The sequence below is a fragment of the Pelodiscus sinensis genome, chromosome 21 (genome assembly GCF_052426305.1).
Source record: "Pelodiscus sinensis isolate ZL-2025 chromosome 21, ASM5242630v1, whole genome shotgun sequence".
NCBI lineage: Eukaryota > Metazoa > Chordata > Testudines > Trionychidae > Pelodiscus > Pelodiscus sinensis.
This window is the reverse complement of record NC_143072.1, coordinates 25,828,897-25,846,036: the sequence shown is the minus strand read 5'-3', so window position 1 is coordinate 25,846,036 and position 17,140 is coordinate 25,828,897. Positions and strand designations below refer to the sequence as shown.

At 46.5% G+C, this 17,140-nt stretch overlaps 2 protein-coding genes across 3 annotated transcripts in view; both read left to right on the top strand.

The window, feature by feature from the left end:
- Positions 1-3,291, top strand: part of EFCAB5 (EF-hand calcium binding domain 5) — a 62,599-nt gene extending 59,308 nt beyond the window's left edge. The window contains exon 21 of the mRNA XM_075904594.2: positions 3,077-3,291. Coding sequence (XP_075760709.2) covers positions 3,077-3,291 — 215 coding nt within the window. The remainder of the gene's footprint in view (positions 1-3,076) is intronic.
- Positions 3,292-6,689: 3,398 nt separating this feature from the next.
- Positions 6,690-17,140, top strand: part of NSRP1 (nuclear speckle splicing regulatory protein 1) — a 40,314-nt gene continuing 29,863 nt past the window's right edge. Inside the window, exons 1-2 of one of the 2 annotated variants that reach the window (XM_075904616.2) lie at positions 6,690-6,843; positions 12,586-12,673. In XM_075904616.2, the coding sequence (XP_075760731.2) occupies positions 6,824-6,843; positions 12,586-12,673 (108 nt within the window). In that variant the 5' untranslated portion in view covers positions 6,690-6,823. The remainder of the gene's footprint in view (positions 6,844-12,585; positions 12,674-17,140) is intronic. The other variant, XM_075904617.2, reaches the window with a different exon arrangement.

Genomic DNA, 17,140 nt, shown 5'->3' with positions numbered 1-17,140 from the left:
CACATGGTCCCACTTGCCCCGCAATTCAAGCCCTGCATGTAGACTGAGAAAATATAGTTCTGCATTTGTAAAGACAAGCTGCTGCTAGTCTACAAAGGAACAATTACTTAGCATGTAAACTATTCTGGGACTCAAACCAAATACGGATAGGACAATTCAGTGGTCTTACATGCAGTTAACAGGGACAGTCATATGTATCAATTTCAAATGTCCTACAACTTTCACACCAGTTAGATGCATGTTCCTGTGGCCCTCACATGTCCCCACCTGGACTCTAATAGAATATTAAGCACTTAACTGCCTACAGCATGCACCAGTAATGCAACAGAGAGCAGCGAAATACAACTTCTCAGTGATATACACATCGGAATTATTCCAGGTCCCTTTTAATGCTATGTACCTCCAAGTGACCTTTAATTGTTACATATCAAAATAGCCAAAAAGGGCAACTAAATGTCCTCAGAATCCGAACCTGGAAAAATCACTTTGCTTTTCTCACCTTCACTAGCATTTTAATGTCATAAGTCTAGTATTAAAGTCCAGCGCAGCACCTAGCCAAACCCTATCTTAATACCAATAAACAGTAATTTAAAGATGGAATTGATTTATACATGACTGATTTATTAAGTTCAAACCGCCCACTACAACAAACCATATTACAGAATAACAGCTGTCATGTTTAATTACATTTTTTATTAAAGCAGAATCTATAAAACATACAACTAGTCCATCAAGAAAAATCAAGCTGCCATGGAAGAAACTTTCTGAAAGCACGTAACTCATTTATGGATTCATGCAGACATTCTAGCTAGGGGAACTGTCAGACTTTCATTTAAAATTAGCATGAACAGTTAATCTGTTTTAGAGCAGGATGAATTAAAACAGGTCAGGAAAAATGTAGGCCTATGTCTGCATTCTAAAGCAACCTGATGAACAACAAGGACACATCTGATCTCTCTCACAGCTTAGGTCAGTGTAATTATTTTGTGTCAAGGTTCAAATTTCTTGGTCAAGGTATTGTCAAAGGCCAGACTCCAGAAAAAATGATTTCAGATTCTGGTCAAAAGTGTCTGCCAGTCCGGACTTGGTCTGTAGTCCACCTATTGACTACCCCTGACTTTGGCGAGTTATACAAATCTCTGCAGCACCTAAGTGACCAGGAACACAAATAAAAACACAGGACTATAGGGCACAGAACTGGGGTGGACCTCTGGGGTCAAGTCCAGACTTTTGCTATCACAGGCAATCCAGGACAGCAATTATTATCCCTGGTTGGTACACAATTCAGATTTAAGAAATGGAAAATAATTAGGAAGAATCGTGGCATCAAGCTGAAAGAGTGAATGCATATTAACAACTGCACAAGAAATAAAGGATTGGAAAGGAACGGATCATCCTGGCTTGAATCACATAGGATATGGGTGCCTGGCTTAAAAGGTAGCATGCATGCCTGAGAATAAAACTGTGCTATAGACTAACTAGGCTACAGCATGATTCTCAGAAAAAAATAAACGCTGCTCAGAGAAACCAGGCTACTACCTTGTTGGCTACAACCATGTCTAAACATGATGGTGGCTTCTAGAGCTCACTTATGATCTTAGTGAGCCAGAGAGAAGTCGTCACCTTTCTACAACTCCTCTAAGAATAACTATCAAGGGAATTTCATATACAATATCAAATATTGGTATTTACCCTTCAACAGGATTTTCTACCTGCATCTGCCGTGTCTATGCCATTACCTTGTCTTTGGGTCAAAACACACTGGGATGCATACACAACACACTGGTGTTTCTTTGGGTTCAACCATGAACATGTCAAAAAGACCTTTTAAAATTCTATGGGCAAAGTTCAGCACAGGTGAAAGTCGACTTACTTGCTCTACTGAATCCAGACATGATCTTTCCAAGGATATTCACAGTGCTGATTTATTCCAACCATCCAAAATGAAAGACACGCAAACACATCTAACAATATAAAAACGAACTTTCCTAATAGTCAAACAAGGTAGGTGAGGTATCTTTTACTGGTCCAACATCTATTGGCAAGGCAGACAAAAAAGAGCTCTTTGTGGCTCAAAAGCTTGTCTCTTTCTCCAACAGAAGTTGGTCCAGTAAAAGATATTACCTTACCCACCTTGTCTCGCTGATACTGCTACAACTAACTACACTGCACAGATTAGTCAGACAGTAATGGTAGACGATTTGTTTGCTCCCAGCAGGTGTCAGCTTTCTAACATACCAATCATGAATGTTGTTTGTTTCCTTTTAAAAAAGCTATCGCATTTGTAAAGCAAATTCAATGGACTGAAAAGGCAAATAACTTTATAACCAGCCATCGAACATTAGTATGTTTCTACTGCAGAAAAGCCACGTTGAGCAATGAAATGTGCAGCCTTGGATGTAGGTGACTCATTTTCACCCAGCTAGAAAATATGTCTGTTGTAGTTCAAGGCCTAAAGTAGGAACTTCCTACTGAGTATGACTTTTGGGATACTCATTTTGGATTCCTTCATTAAATGAAAAACTCTGGGTCATGTTTCTGCATCAGAATCTGCTAGTATGGAGCCCCTTAGCTTGTGCAATATTCCACTGACTTCAGCTGGACTCCACGTGGGTTTAGGCATCTATGCTAGCGGATCATGCTCTTGATAGGGATGTGAATGGTTAACATCACTCTTAATGGGTGATATTTACTGGTTCTGGTTAACTGGTGGGGGTTGGAGCAGCTCCTGTCCGTGGCGGGCCCCACGGGACTGGAGTAGTCCCCCACCCACAGTGGGCAGGGAGCTGTTCCAGTCCCCACCCATTTACTAGAACCGGTAAGCATTACCTATTAAGGGCGATGCTTACTGATTAGCTAGGTAATCTTTCTCATCCCTATTCTCATCTAGCATGATTCACTAGCATACATACCTGAATTCATGTGGAGTGTCTCCCCCACCCATTGCCCCCTTAATTGGCTAACAAGTTAAACATCACATTAACCAGTTCATCAATTAAATGGGATTTTACATCCCTACTAGAGAACTAGCCCTAATTTTGGAATGGACTTCTGTTGTTGTTTTCGTTTGTTTCAGATATACTGAGAGAAGAGGTGTGGAAGCATAACTCAGTTCCAGTTGAATACCTGTATAACTGGGCACTTACCTGTCTAACGCTAATAGAGCTCACAAAGGAACTACAGCACACGAACGATTCACCTTTAACATCTCTGACTCCAAGACCCAGCCTGATTGCAAATAAGTCAAGAGAAGTTTTACTGTCCTCTAAGCCCAGTGAATCTGTTATTTAATGTTACTTTTAAATGTTTGGCTTTAGGTTTGCTATTCTTAAGCTGCTTAACAGCTATAGAAAAGCATTAGGAATATATAAGTAATTTCTTTAGAAACATTAAAAGGAACCATTTTGATAGCATTGGTGGGTCAGTCAAAACTCAGGGTACTTGACTGAAAAAATACTCCCTGGTTTACATTTAATTCTGAAAAGAGAAGAGGATTAAGCAAGAAGAAAAATGGAACTTGTATGTCTAGCACATTACATGATTCATAAATGATAACAGAAAAAAATCCTCCTGAATTGAACTGCATATTAAGATTCATTTTCCTGAAGTGACGTTTTCAAAGTCACTTTAAGCCTAGAAAGAATTGTTGAAGAGCATGCTTTCAGTTACTCCCAATGGGCAGTATGCTTGTTCTGGAAAATCCTTCAAATTTTAAGATGAGAGAAGGAGTTTTCTTATTGGGTTGAAGCTTGTTTACAGCAAACTTTACTGCTCTGTTGCAAGATTCCATCTTTGCAATAAAGAATCTTTTGGCAGAATCAATTTTTTAATAAAATGTTGGGAAATTAAACTTATTTTTCTTTATTTAGTTGACAAAGTGTGATGTCTACCAAATACTTTCTAATTTGAGATTGCAGGTTGCTTTTAACCTCCTCATATAAGATGACGGTGATTATCTGATCCCTGCTTCGAACTGGCAAGTGGGTTTCATATTGTTGTTGGAGGAAAGGCTTTTCAGGTCACTTGCAGTGATATTTCTAGGAACAATGTCCTTACAGATATTATACTGATAGCCACAAACACTTATTCCTTTAGAAGATTCTCACAAACAAGTCATTGTGAATACAAATTACTTACTAAGCATTATGAATGGAACAAAAAGGTAGGATGCTTAAATATTACAGTTTGCATGAATGAGTCATGTAACACACCAGGATTTTGTCTAGTTCAGTATCTTCACCTTTTCAGGCAACTGAACCAAGCTAAGAGCACAACTACACTTCCCTTTATTGCTATCACCCACCTGAATATTGCACTGCATTGGAGCCTGATCACAATATGGAGGAGCCAGTGGTCAACTGCAGGTTATAGTGCACACAGCTGAATGTGAGGCAGGCAGCAGAGACGGGAACTTCATTCAGGTAGAGATCACACTAACAGAAGGTGGGAGTACCAGTATTTGTATGTATCCGCTGTCTTAGATTAAACATCAATTGGAGAAAGCCAGTTTCCCATCCTCTCACACCAGGAACATTTTCAAATGATCAGTTCTCTGAAAAGAAAACCCCCTTGCCATCTGTCTGAATGCAGAAACATCTCACAGCATTTTATTGTACTGTTCAGACTGTTTCCTACAACAAACAAGGTGCCCGATTTTAGGTTTCTGATTCCAAGTCCTGATTCTTCGCAGCTTGTGAAGATATTTATGCCTGTGGAGCATGCCTGCAAAACACCACCAAATGAGAGTTCTTCTTTTACATGAATGGCAGCCTTGGATACCCATTTTTCACTAGCATAAGCAACTTCTCACCCTGTAAGGTAATGGAGAAGAAAGTCCAAAATGAGGGTAAAATGTCCCAGCAAAACGCCATTCACTGCCCCCCTATGTTTCATATACTGCAAGGCCAGAAGAGAGCACAGTAAGCATCTCGTCTGACCTCTGTACCCCCGAAGCTCCCCCCAACAGCCACTCCAGCCTTCAACAGCACCAGTGGTGGGGAACTGTCCCTGCCTCTGGATCAAGTCCTCCAAGGGTTAATTCCCTCCCCAGCCAAATTCACACCTTACTGCCCAGCTGGATCTATCCAGTGTGAGTTACTCATCTCTCCCAGCGCCCTCCCCCATGGGGGGGTATGATACTCCTCCTCAAAGCCCTCCCTGCATTGTCCCCACTGGGGGTACATGATCCTCCCCAACCCTATCCCCCATGGGGGTACCTGTCCCCCCCATTCTCCCAATCAGTGTTATGCACCCTCCTTGCCTAAATCCCTCCCCCACTGGAGTATCCCTCTCCCCCCCACAAGTTATTTGCCCTCCGGGGTACTTGCCCCTTCCCAACCCCTCCCCCACAGGGTATCTACCCCCCCATTCTCCCCACAGGGGTATGTGCCCCTCCCCCACAGGGTATCTACCCGCCATTCTCCTCACAGGGTATGTGCCCCTCCCCCACAGGGTATCTACCCGCCATTCTCCCCACAGGGTATGTGCCCCTCCCCCACAGGGTATCTACCCGCCATTCTCCCCACAGGGTATCTACCCGCCATTCTCCCCACAGGGTATGTGCCCCTCCCCCATAGGGTATCTACCCGCCATACTCCTCACAGGGTATGTGCCCCTCCCCCACAGGGTATCTACCCGCCATTCTCCCCACAGGGTATGTGCCCCTCCCCCACAGGGTATCTACCCGCCATTCTCCTCACAGGGTATGTGCCCCTCCCCCACAGGGTATCTACCCGCCATTCTCCCCACAGGGTATGTGCCCCTCCCCCACAGGGTATCTACCCGCCATTCTCCCCACGGGGTATGTGCCCCTCCCCCACAGGGTATCTACCCGCCATTCTCCTCACAGGGTATGTGCCCCTCCCCCACAGGGTATCTACCCGCCATTCTCCCCACGGGGTATGTGCCCCTCCCCCACAGGGTATCTACCCGCCATACTCCTCACAGGGTATGTGCCCCTCCCCCACAGGGTATCTACCCGCCATTCTCCCCACGGGGTATGTGCCCCTCCCCCACAGGGTATCTACCCGCCATTCTCCTCACAGGGTATGTGCCCCTCCCCCACAGGGTATCTACCCGCCATTCTCCTCACAGGGTATGTGCCCCTCCCCCACAGGGTATCTACCCGCCATTCTCCCCACAGGGTATGTGCCCCTCCCCCACAGGGTATCTACCCGCCATTCTCCCCACGGGGTATGTGCCCCTCCCCCACAGGGTATCTACCCGCCATACTCCTCACAGGGTATGTGCCCCTCCCCCACAGGGTATCTACCCGCCATTCTCCCCACGGGGTATGTGCCCCTCCCCCACAGGGTATCTACCCGCCATTCTCCTCACAGGGTATGTGCCCCTCCCCCACAGGGTATCTACCCGCCATTCTCCTCACAGGGTATGTGCCCCTCCCCCACAGGGTATCTACCCGCCATTCTCCCCACAGGGTATGTGCCCCTCCCCCACAGGGTATCTACCCGCCATACTCCTCACAGGGTATGTGCCCCTCCCCCACAGGGTATCTACCCGCCATTCTCCCCACAGGGTATGTGCCCCTCCCCCACAGGGTATCTACCCGCCATTCTCCCCACAGGGTATGTGCCCCTCCCCCACAGGGTATCTACCCGCCATTCTCCTCACAGGGTATGTGCCCCTCCCCCACAGGGTATCTACCCGCCATTCTCCCCACAGGGTATGTGCCCCTCCCCCACAGGGTATCTGGCTCCGCCCCGCCCCGCCCCGCCCCGCGTTTGAGTCCCGCGGACAGGCTGGGCCTGAGGAACTATCGCGCCGCGCGGCGAGACCCGGATGCAGCAGCGCGGACGAGCCCAAGATGGCGGCGCCGAGCAGGCCGTGAGCGGAGCGGGGGGGCAGGGACCTGAGGGGGCAGAGGCCTGGGGGGCAGGGCGGGCTGGGGGCGGTGACGGGGGGGCAGAGGCCTGGGGGGCAGGGCGGGCTGGGGGCGGCAGAGGCCTGGGGGGCGGGGCGGTGACGGGGGGGCAGAGGCCTGGGGGGCAGGGCGGGCTGGGGGCGGCAGAGGCCTGGGGGGCGGGGCGGTGACGAGAAGGGGGGCAGAGGCCTGGGGGGCAGGGCGGGCTGGGGGCGGTGACGGGGGGGGGGAGGCCTGGGGGGCGGGGCGGGCTGGGGGCGGTGACGGGGGGGGGAGGCCTGGGGGGCGGGGCGGGCTGGGGGCGGTGACGGGGGGCAGAGGCCTGGGGCGCGGGGTGGTGACGAGAAGGGGGGCAGAGGCCTGTGGGGCGGGGCGGGCTGGGGGCGGCAGAGGCCTGGGGGGCGGGGCGGGCTGGGGGCGGTGACGGGGGGGCAGAGGCCTGGGGGGCGGGGCGGTGACGAGAAGGGGGGCAGAGGCCTGTGGGGTTAGGGGCGATGGCAGAGGGCACTGGGAGGAGCAAGTGCATGGGGGGCTCTGGGCCTGGGGGGATGCCCATGGGGACGTGGGAGGCTGTAGGGCTGGGGGGAGGCCCATGAGGCTGTAGGGATGGGGGTGGGGTGAGGGAATATGAGCCAGTTGCGGGGATGGTGGCATTGGAGGAAGGACAGCGTGGAGCATGGGGGCTTTAGGCATAGGAGGGAGGTCCTGTGTAATAAGCTGATAGACCCTAGGGAGACAGAGGGGGGGTCACCAGGACCTGGGCTTGGAGGGGAGCCTGGGACCTGTTAGGGAAGGGGAGGAAGGGAATTGAGGACCTGGGGCAGGAGCTAGGGCTATTGGGCAGCTCCTGCAAAGACCCAGTTAATAGTTAAGCTTTGGGGAAAACAGTGTGGAGGATTGAGGTGTGCTCAGAAATAATCTGCACCTGTGTGATACAAGGAAGACTTACAAATGACTTTGAAAACTTTAAAATTCTGTTGTAACCAATTTCTGTCTCCATGTCAGTGACCCCAGAAATGAAATGATTAAACCCAAAGAGGGTTTAATGCTCTCTTTACCTTTCCCCATCCTCAATATGTAATTGTTTTCTATATTTTTCTTAGTGCGGACAATGGAATTAGAAAGCAACAAAATCACTTTCACTTTGGTTGTATTCAGTCTGGGCTCCAGTGTCTTAGGGATGCAACTTTGGAGAGGGCAAACATTTGCAAGGGGAATGTTTTTTTTTTTTTAAAGCTGCTGTTTAGTCTGGTAGTTTCTTGAACCAAATTAATAGAAACGTGTCATTGGATTTAGAGCTAGTAAATTTGTTTTTCCTAAAATCTAATTTTGGGGTCAAATTTATTATTATTTGCTTCCTGTACAACTCACAAAGCTTGTCCAAAGAAGAAAGAAGTTGTGTTCCCTGCTTTTAGGACCTCCCAGGCCTAGTCCTCACCCATTGCAGAGGGTCCAGCGGAGGGCAACCAAAATGATTAGGGGGTAAAGCACGTGACCTCCAAGGAGAGGCTGAGGGATTTGGGCTCATTTAGTCTGCAGAAAAGAGTGAGGGGGGTTTGATAACAGCCTTCAACTTCCTGAAGGAAAGTTCCAAAGAGGACAGAGAGGGGCTGTTCTCAGTAGTGACAGATGGCAGAATGAGGAGCAATGGCAGTTACAGTGGGGGAGGTCTAAGTTGGATATTAGGAAAAACTGTCACTAGGAGGGTGGAGAAGCCCTGGGATGGGTTCCCTAGGGAGTTGGTGGCATCTCAATCCCTAGAGGTCTTAAGTCCCAGCTTGACAAAGTCCTGACTGGGATGATTTAATTGGGGTTGGTCCTGCTTTGGGCAGGGGGCTGGACCTGACCTCCTGAGATCTCTTCCGGCCCTAGGATTCTATGATAAAAACGGGGTCAACCTAGTTATGTCATTCAAAGCAGATACCTCTCCCCTTCTACTGCACTCATCACCTTAGTGTTAGAGCACCTTCTAGTAGCTGCATAATGGCATGGCTAATATGTCACGTGGTTCCTCCTCTCTCATCCTGTTAACTGGAAAATTGTATGTGCAGTGGAATGTTTTGGTAGTTTGTTTTTTTTAGAAAATATTCTTGCTGTTCTGTGTGTATGTATGAGAGGGCAAGTCAAAGAGGTGTCCCTTAATTTGGAGTGGAAGGTGGTGAGATTTGGGATTGTCCTTAGTTTGTGTGGGCGTTTGTTTCACTATCCAGGACTAGAGATGTAAGTGATTAGTTGACTATTTTGCAGGGCTTGCCGAGCCGTGGCGAGCCCTGCTTGCCAGCCGTGCTGTCCAGCGATCTGTGCATGCACAGATCGTTTTGCGCATGTGCAGATTGCCCAAACTTGGCTCTTCCGGGTTGTAATCTACTTGCCATGGGCGAGTAGATTACATAGTTTGTCGAGCCCTGCTGATAAACATAAACTTATAATAAGCCTGCTGGCTCTTAATACATTTAAAAGGCAGAGCTGTAGTGAGGTTAGCTCTCGGGGCTGGGAGCTAATCCTGCTGCGGCTCCCCCGCTTATCGACTAATTGTCTAGTTGATGGAATTCTATCGAGTAGTCAATTAATTGATTAAACTAAATTTAACATCCCAATCCAGGACCAGCTCCCTGAGAGTCCTTTGTTGCTTGCATTGTAAGAGTTAATTTGTGCAGGGGAGTGGATGTTTAAGTTCTGGTAAACTTCTTTAGTACAAGTAATAATAATAATAGGTGATCTTTTTCAATGTCCTGGGCCCAGGCCTTTGCATGCCTTGAAGATAGTATTGAGACCCTGAATGGGAAGGTTGAGAGCCACGGCTATAAAACATCAAGTCACAAACTACTGTGCCTCTTGGGTGGTGGGTATACTAGGCTAGGGAAGGCATTGCCTTCTCTGGTGTTGCCACCAACCTGCTGCTGGACAGCTGGGATTTGTTGCATCCCCTTCCCTGGAATGCCACAGTCTCCTCCACTCCATACCCTACCCCGAAGGTCCCCACTGCTCACTGCATCTCTCCTCCTGAGGATTGGGGAGTGAAGAATGACACAGAGCCAGCAGCTGGCGGACTGTGGAGTTTGCCCAGGCTCTGCTGGGGCTGGCAGCAATGTGCCTTTTAACTTTTTCCAACCCTGTACAGAATACATTTTGTCATGTGCACCAAGGCATGCTCTGATGTGCATCACCAGTAGCAACAGATACTGCTGTCTCTGGGCGTTCAGCTAATCAGCTGGGCTGCATTTGAACCTTTCTTGGGGTGGCTGCCTAAACACTCAGCTTACAGGGAATGCTGGCCTGGGAGAGGGGGCAGGGTCTTCAGAGTCAGAGGAGCTGGCACTCAAAGAAGCTGCCTTTGCTGGCTTGGCTTGGTGCTTGCGGGGGCCAGGAGCTTGGCTTGGCACTGGGGCTGGTCTGACTCTGGCAGCACAGGGGCTGGCCTGACACTCTGGGAGGCTGCCAGCTCAGGCAGGTGCTGGGGCTGGCCTGGTATTCAGAGTCCAGGAGAGTAGAGGTTCCGTCTAGTGCTAGGGGTGCTGCTGGGTTGCGGGGCCAGCAGTGGTGGCTTGACCTGATGTGGCTGGGGTAGGTGGAGTCCCTCTTCTGTCCAGGGTAGTCTCTCAGGGCTTTTCCTCTTATTCTGGAGGAGAGGATGAGTTCAGAGTGGAGGCAGGGCCTTAGGTGGAAAGGTGTGGTCAGCAGCCTTGCCTTCCCAAAGTGAGTCTTCATCCAGGTGTATCCCTTTCAGGAGTCTGATTTGTCATGCGTGCCCCAAGTTTCACCTCCCTTAAATATTACTTGCTTACAAAATCAGAGAGAAAATTACCAAAGTGTCATAGCACGCTATTCCATTTTTACAATATCATTATAAAATAAAATTTGAAATATAAATACTGTACTTACATTTCAGTGCATAGTATATAGGCAAGTATAAATAAGTCGTATGCAGTTTTAGTTTGCACTGACTTTGCTAGTACTTTTTATGTAGCTTCTTGTAAAACTAAGCAAATATTTAGATGAGTTGATGTGCCTCTTGGAAGACCTCTGTGAACTCCCAGGTTATGCCTAATCCTGGTTGAGACATAGGGTATGTCTACACTGCATATTTTTTTTTTTTTTGAAAATCGGACATCCATGTTGCAATCATGTTCTTTCGGGGGAAAAAAATACAAGGAACAGAGGTTTTTTCCGACATTGGTAAACTTCTTTCTACAAGGAAGAAGCCTTTTTCCGAAAGAGCTTTTTCGGAAAAAAGTGTGTGTGGATGAGGAAGGAGGGACTTTTTTCGAAAGAAGAGGAAAGAAGAAAAAGCACAGGTGCCCTGGTGGCCACTCCGTCCATAGTAATCACAGCTGAAATGTGAGACAGTGTCCACACTAAATGGACGCTACCTTTTGAAAAAGCAGATTGCTTTTGCTATGCGCTTTTGCTGTGTAGACGCTCTCTTTCGGAAGAAGTTTTTTCAGGAGATCTCTTCTGGAAAAACTTTTTTTGAAAGAAGCCTGCAGTCTATACATAGCCTTAGTGTTGTACAGGGTGCCTCTGTAGAGGGCAAGTACAGGTGTTAGGATACTGTGAGTTCATGTGTTGCTGAGGAAATATGCAGTAGCATTCTGAGTTTCAGACCCTTCCCAAAAAGTTGATATCTCTTAAAGACGAATGCTTATTTGTAGACTTAGAAAAATGAAATTCTGCCATCATTTCAACAATCAATATCAGTTTTATATTTAACTTTTTTCTATTTTTATCTATTTAAATTTTCACAGTTGTGTGACCTTGTGGGAGCTGAGACAACAGGGGCAGACAATAATTATTTAACCACAATAGATATTGAGATTGTATATTTTGATATATTAACAGTGAGTGTTCTCATGGTTATAAAATTTAACTTTTTCAAAGTAAATGTCCTTTGATCAAACTCCTGTAAATTCTCAAGCAGCATTTTTCTTACTGTAAATTTTGATTATTGTGTACGCGATTACAGCCATGTTTAATCCTTTGAAGAATAATGAGCCCTGCTCAGTTCTTGTGGAAGAAGTGGACTTTAAGGAGGGATTTAAGTGAGAGAGTACTGGCTTTGTGGACCAGCTCTGACTGCAGAGCAGATGGTAGGATGTAAAGGATTAACTGGTAAGCATCACTCTTTCCGGGTAAGGCTTGCCAGGTAAGCAGTTAACCAGCAGCTCCCTGCCCACGGCGTGGTACAGTGGCCTGGCCAGAGCAGTCCTCTGCCTGTGGCACAGTGTGGCTGGCTCAGCCCAAGCAGCTCCCGCTTGCGGCAGGTTCGATTTGGCCGCGGTATGGTGTGGTCCCAGGCGCAGGGAGACGCTCCAGCCGGCCTCTCCCACAGGGCAGAGGGCTACTCCAGCCTGGCCAGGCTTGCCGCGGGCAGGATCCCAGTTAACTGGTTAAACTTAACATTTAACCATTAACTTTTTAAATGGGATTTTACATCCCTAGTAGATGGCATGGAAAAAAGCGTAAAGATAGTTGTAGGAGAAGCATATGAATGGGTAGCAAGGCTGGCTTCATCGTGTCAGGTAACGTCCGACTTATGGCCCAGTAACTGGCACGGATACTGATCTTGGCAGTGTGCGAGTTCTGTTTTTTAAATTGGCTTGAGTAGTTTTCTGTGTCTTGGAATATATTATTATTTACATAGTGGATTTATTTACCATGTTGTGGTCAATAATAATAAAATGGTGATTTCTAACCTTTTACTCCAGATACGGGCTTATTATGCCCAAGAAAGCACTGCAGAAAACTCTGATTTTGAAGAAACATTCAGTCTTTGCAGATGACTCTGAGGAGGAGGTCAGTTATCAATACATTTCTCCAGAATATCATTGAAATGTACACTTCATTCTGCTGCTTTTCAGTACAGGTTAAACCTCTAAAATCCAGGACACTCTGGTTTGGCAGGATCATGGGTATTGTTGGATCTGAGAGCCTCCTCTGGCCAGATTCAGAAGCACAGCCCCAGTGGAGGCTGTTTTGGTGGGGCGCACAGCCCCGGCCATGGCTAGAGGCAGTGGGGCTGTCCAGAGCTGCTGCAGTGGAGGGTATAGCCCTGGCTGGAGCTGGTCCCTAGGGTGCTGGGCCAGAGAGGTTCCCCTGTATGTTCAGTGGAGGGTTACTTTGAGCTGAGTATTAATTGGGAACATTTTATGGGCCGGCAACTGCTAATAAAAGAAGAACAAACTCAATATACATTTTATTTCTAAAAAGCCTTCTTGAGTAGCATGGACTAGTGGTTAAAGCAAAAATCTGTGATGTGGAGATGTGGATTCTTTGCCTGATTCTCTACTGACTTGTGTGACTTGAGCAAGGTACTTTTTTAGATTTGTGCTGTTCTGGAAATGTTACCTCCAGAATCTCAAAAGACCGCGAATGGCTTATTTCTTCAGCTTGTCTCTATCTAAAATAAGTCTTCCCTAGTGCTTCTAAAAGGGTATGTCTAGACTACATTGTTTTTAGTTTTTTTTTAAACTGCCCTTTTTTGAAAAAACTTCACCTGCGTCCACATTGCAATCACGTTCTTTTGAAATTAAATTGAAAGAATGCAGGGGTTTTTTCGACATTGGTAAACCTCAAATTATGAGGAAGAGCTCTTTCAAAAAAAGACGTGTGTTGATGCAAAACAGGGACATTTTTCGTAAGAAGAGGCAATCGAAAAAAGCACAAGTGTTGTAGTGGCTGTTCTGTGAATAGCAATCAGCAGAGCTTGACAAACTGCTGTTTCTACTCGCTTGTGGCGAGTACATTTCAGCCGTTCGCCCCGTTCACTGGCGCTGCATGTATGCTCAGCGCCGGTCTGGTGCATGCATGGGCGTGGCTGACGAGTAAATCTTGCTGTGGTTTGTCGAGCCCTGGCAGTCAGGGCTTTCTTTCGAGAGAGCATCCATGCAGTCTGGATGCTCTCTTTTGAAAAAGCAGATTGCTTTTACGATCCGGTTTGAGGTGTGGATGTTGTCTTTGGAAAGAAATTTACAGTCTAGATGTACCCTAAGTGTGTTGTCTGGGGTATTTCTGAAGAACAGGGTGCAGTTCACAGAAATCTGTACTATTTTTAAAGGGCTATGTTCTGTTTTAGGTATTTTTGAAATGCAATTCAGTGCTTTCATAGTCTGATCCAACTTCTTTTGAAGTCATATCTGGAACTTGATAAAAACAGTGCAAAATTAGCACTGATGTATATGCAAATTCTTACTTATTTTAACACGCTAGGTATAAACAGTCAGAGCCATACACCTGAGAGTTGTCTGGCTATGCCATACTCATTTGAAGTTACTTTGTGTAGTTTGAAATAGAGTATAATTTATCATAGGTTGATCCCTTGAATTGCGAGTTTATAGAGGCAGTCCCCGAGTTACGCGGATCCGACTTATGTCGGATCTGCAGTTACGAACGGGGATTTCTCACCCCGGAGGACTGGAGCGGTGGGACGCCTGGTCCCGCCGCCCGCCTCCTCCGGGGCGAGAAAAGCTGCTCCCCGTCTCCCTGGTCTGCTGGGGGAGCCAGCAGACCAGGGAGACGGGGAGCAAAGCGGCGGAGGACCTGGAGCCGCTTCCAGATCAGCTGGAAGTGCCACGGGTCCCGCTGGGTCCTCAGCAGCTTTGCTCAGCGTCTCCCTGGTCTGTAGACCAGGGAGACGCTGAGCAAAGCGGCGGAGCACCCGGGGCCGGACCCGCGGCCGCTTCCAGATCAGCTGGAAGCGCCGCGGGTCCGGCCCGGTCCTCAGCGGCTTTGCTCAGCGTCTCCCTGGTCTGCTGGGGGTGGACGCAGCTAATGCCCCCCCAGCAGACCAGGGAGACGTGGAGCAAAGCCGGGGGCCTGTAGTAGAGCAGGTGGGGCACTGCCAGTTGGTCCCCCAGCACCGCTATTTGGTGCTGCTGGACCAACCCGGCAGCACCCCAGCTGCTCTGCCCTACGAGTCCTGATTCAGCTGCTGCTGATCAGTTTCAGCAGAGGCTGAATCAGGATGCCTGGGGCAGAGCAGCTGGGGTGCTGCTGGGTTGGTCCAGTAGCGCTGAGGAATGGCCACGCTACTGGACCAACCCAGCAGCACCCGAGCTGCTCTGCCCCAGGTGTTCCCAAGTCAGCTGCTGCTGAAACTGACCAGCGGCTGACTACAGGAAGCCCGAGGCAGAGTTGCTCTGCCCTGGGCTTCCTGGAATCAGCTGCTGATCAGTTTCAGCAGCAGCTGACTTGGGGACGCCTGGGGTTCTTAAGTTGAATCTGTATGTAAGTGGAACTGGTGTCCAGATTCAGCCGCTGTTGAAACTGATCAGTTTCAGCAGCAGCTGATGCCAGTTCCGACTTACATACAGATTCAACTTAAGAACAAACCTACAGTCCCTATCTTGTACGTAACCCGGGGACTGCCTGTACTCTGGAAAACAGATAAAATTACACTATATTCCTATGTTGTTAGCTCTGTCAACATGTTCTATTCCTGTATATAAAGGGAAATATTCCATAGATTTGTTTGGGGGTGGCTGGGTGAGCAAGTTAAACATACTATACATGTGGACAAAATAAAATATGAAATGTCTCATAAATCTAAGGAACAGAATGAAATAACTTCACTAGTCAAGATGTTTTTGTAAACAAGTTGGATTAAACACAAGGATGAATTATTGTTCATCCTTAACATTTCACAAACAAAGGTCCCAGTCCTGTAAACACTTACCCACACACTTAATTTAATTTAGTGGTGCCACTTGTAAGAGTGAAGTTAAATACACGAATAAGGATTTGCAGGATCTGGGCCAACTGCAGAAAGATTCTTTGCAGCTAATTTTTGGTAAGCATTCATAAAAACTGAGTTCATAATTGGCATGGATCATAATTAGGGAGTGAAGTGATCTTCTGGAAATCTAAACTTAGTACATTTTAAAGAATTCCTGCGGTGCCGTTAGTCAATTGGGATACGGAAGAACACTGCATACTTTTTGTATTTTGTGTCCTTGTTGATGCAATTTAGTTTCTGGATGATGATTTCCATGACACTTCCAACTGAGCATTAGAACAGTGTATAGTTCTCCTAGTACTTGACTTAAATAAACAGGCACTGTAGTTCTTCTTCTATGTTCCTTTGAAAATTTCAGCAATTTTTCCTTTAAATGAATTGATCTATATTGGCACTAGATTTTCCCAGTGTTGCTTAAACATTCATATTTTGGCAGCTATCTCAGATATTTGGTCACCACTGTTAGAACAATACTTCAAGTTCTAAAACTCAAAAAACCCTCAAACTGAGACGTAGGGAAAATTGTTAAAATATCACATTTTAACTCTAGACTTTTTTTAAGAAATACAGCTGATGTCAGCTTCAGTTTAGAGCAGTGAAAGTGAATTCAATTTGCCTATAACAATGCTCCCAGTAAAAAGTTTAAAATGAAAAACATACTAAGCATCCTAGTCACAATTTGATGTATGCTTATAAGTTTCATCAAAAGCTCTGGAAACATTCCTGTAGTCTCTCTCACATTTAATAGTGCAAAATATGCTAAAATATATGCAAGTTTTCCATATTTGATACGCAAATTCCTGTTTTTTACCAATTTTAAGCTCTGTAGATAAGTGACACGAAAGATAGCAAATCAAGAATGAAATCTGGCCCTACTGGAGTTGGTGGAAGCAAGATTTCACACAAAATCATTAAATTTTTCTAAGCTGGCATCCTAAGTAGAGGATAACAGGTCAAGGAGAAGGTAAATCCCAAAGGTTTAATTAGTAGGCTGAAAGGTTTGCCACCACAAAGCTTTTAAACTAAACAGTGTCTGAAAGAAAAAATATCTTCTGAGAGTTTCCATCATTTTTATGCTGCTGTATGGAAAGAAAAGTGTAAATCAAGATGTGGGAGAAAGGCAACTTGTTTTTAGGTGCTTTACTGCACAAAGCTGAGACCTTATATTGCAAGACATAAGCATATTCAGGTTTTCTTATTTGCTGAACATATTTTTCTTGTAATTAATAAATATAGCACACATCTTATTTCTCTAATAAATACAACATACAGCACAAACTAGTAAGAGAGTTTGAATGTGTGAATGTTCTTCCCAGTTCTCAGGTCTCAAGACTAAAGACCCTAACTTTGGAAGTGTTTCCATTTAAGGCTCCTGTGCTGCTTTAAGATCCATTGTCATGGATTCCTTGTACCCCCATAACCCCAGAGATCCATTAAAATGCAGAGACCCCACATTAGCAGATTATAGTGAGGAATTATAATTTAAACTATTGTTGTGGTAAATAAAAACAGATGTTAATACCGGTATT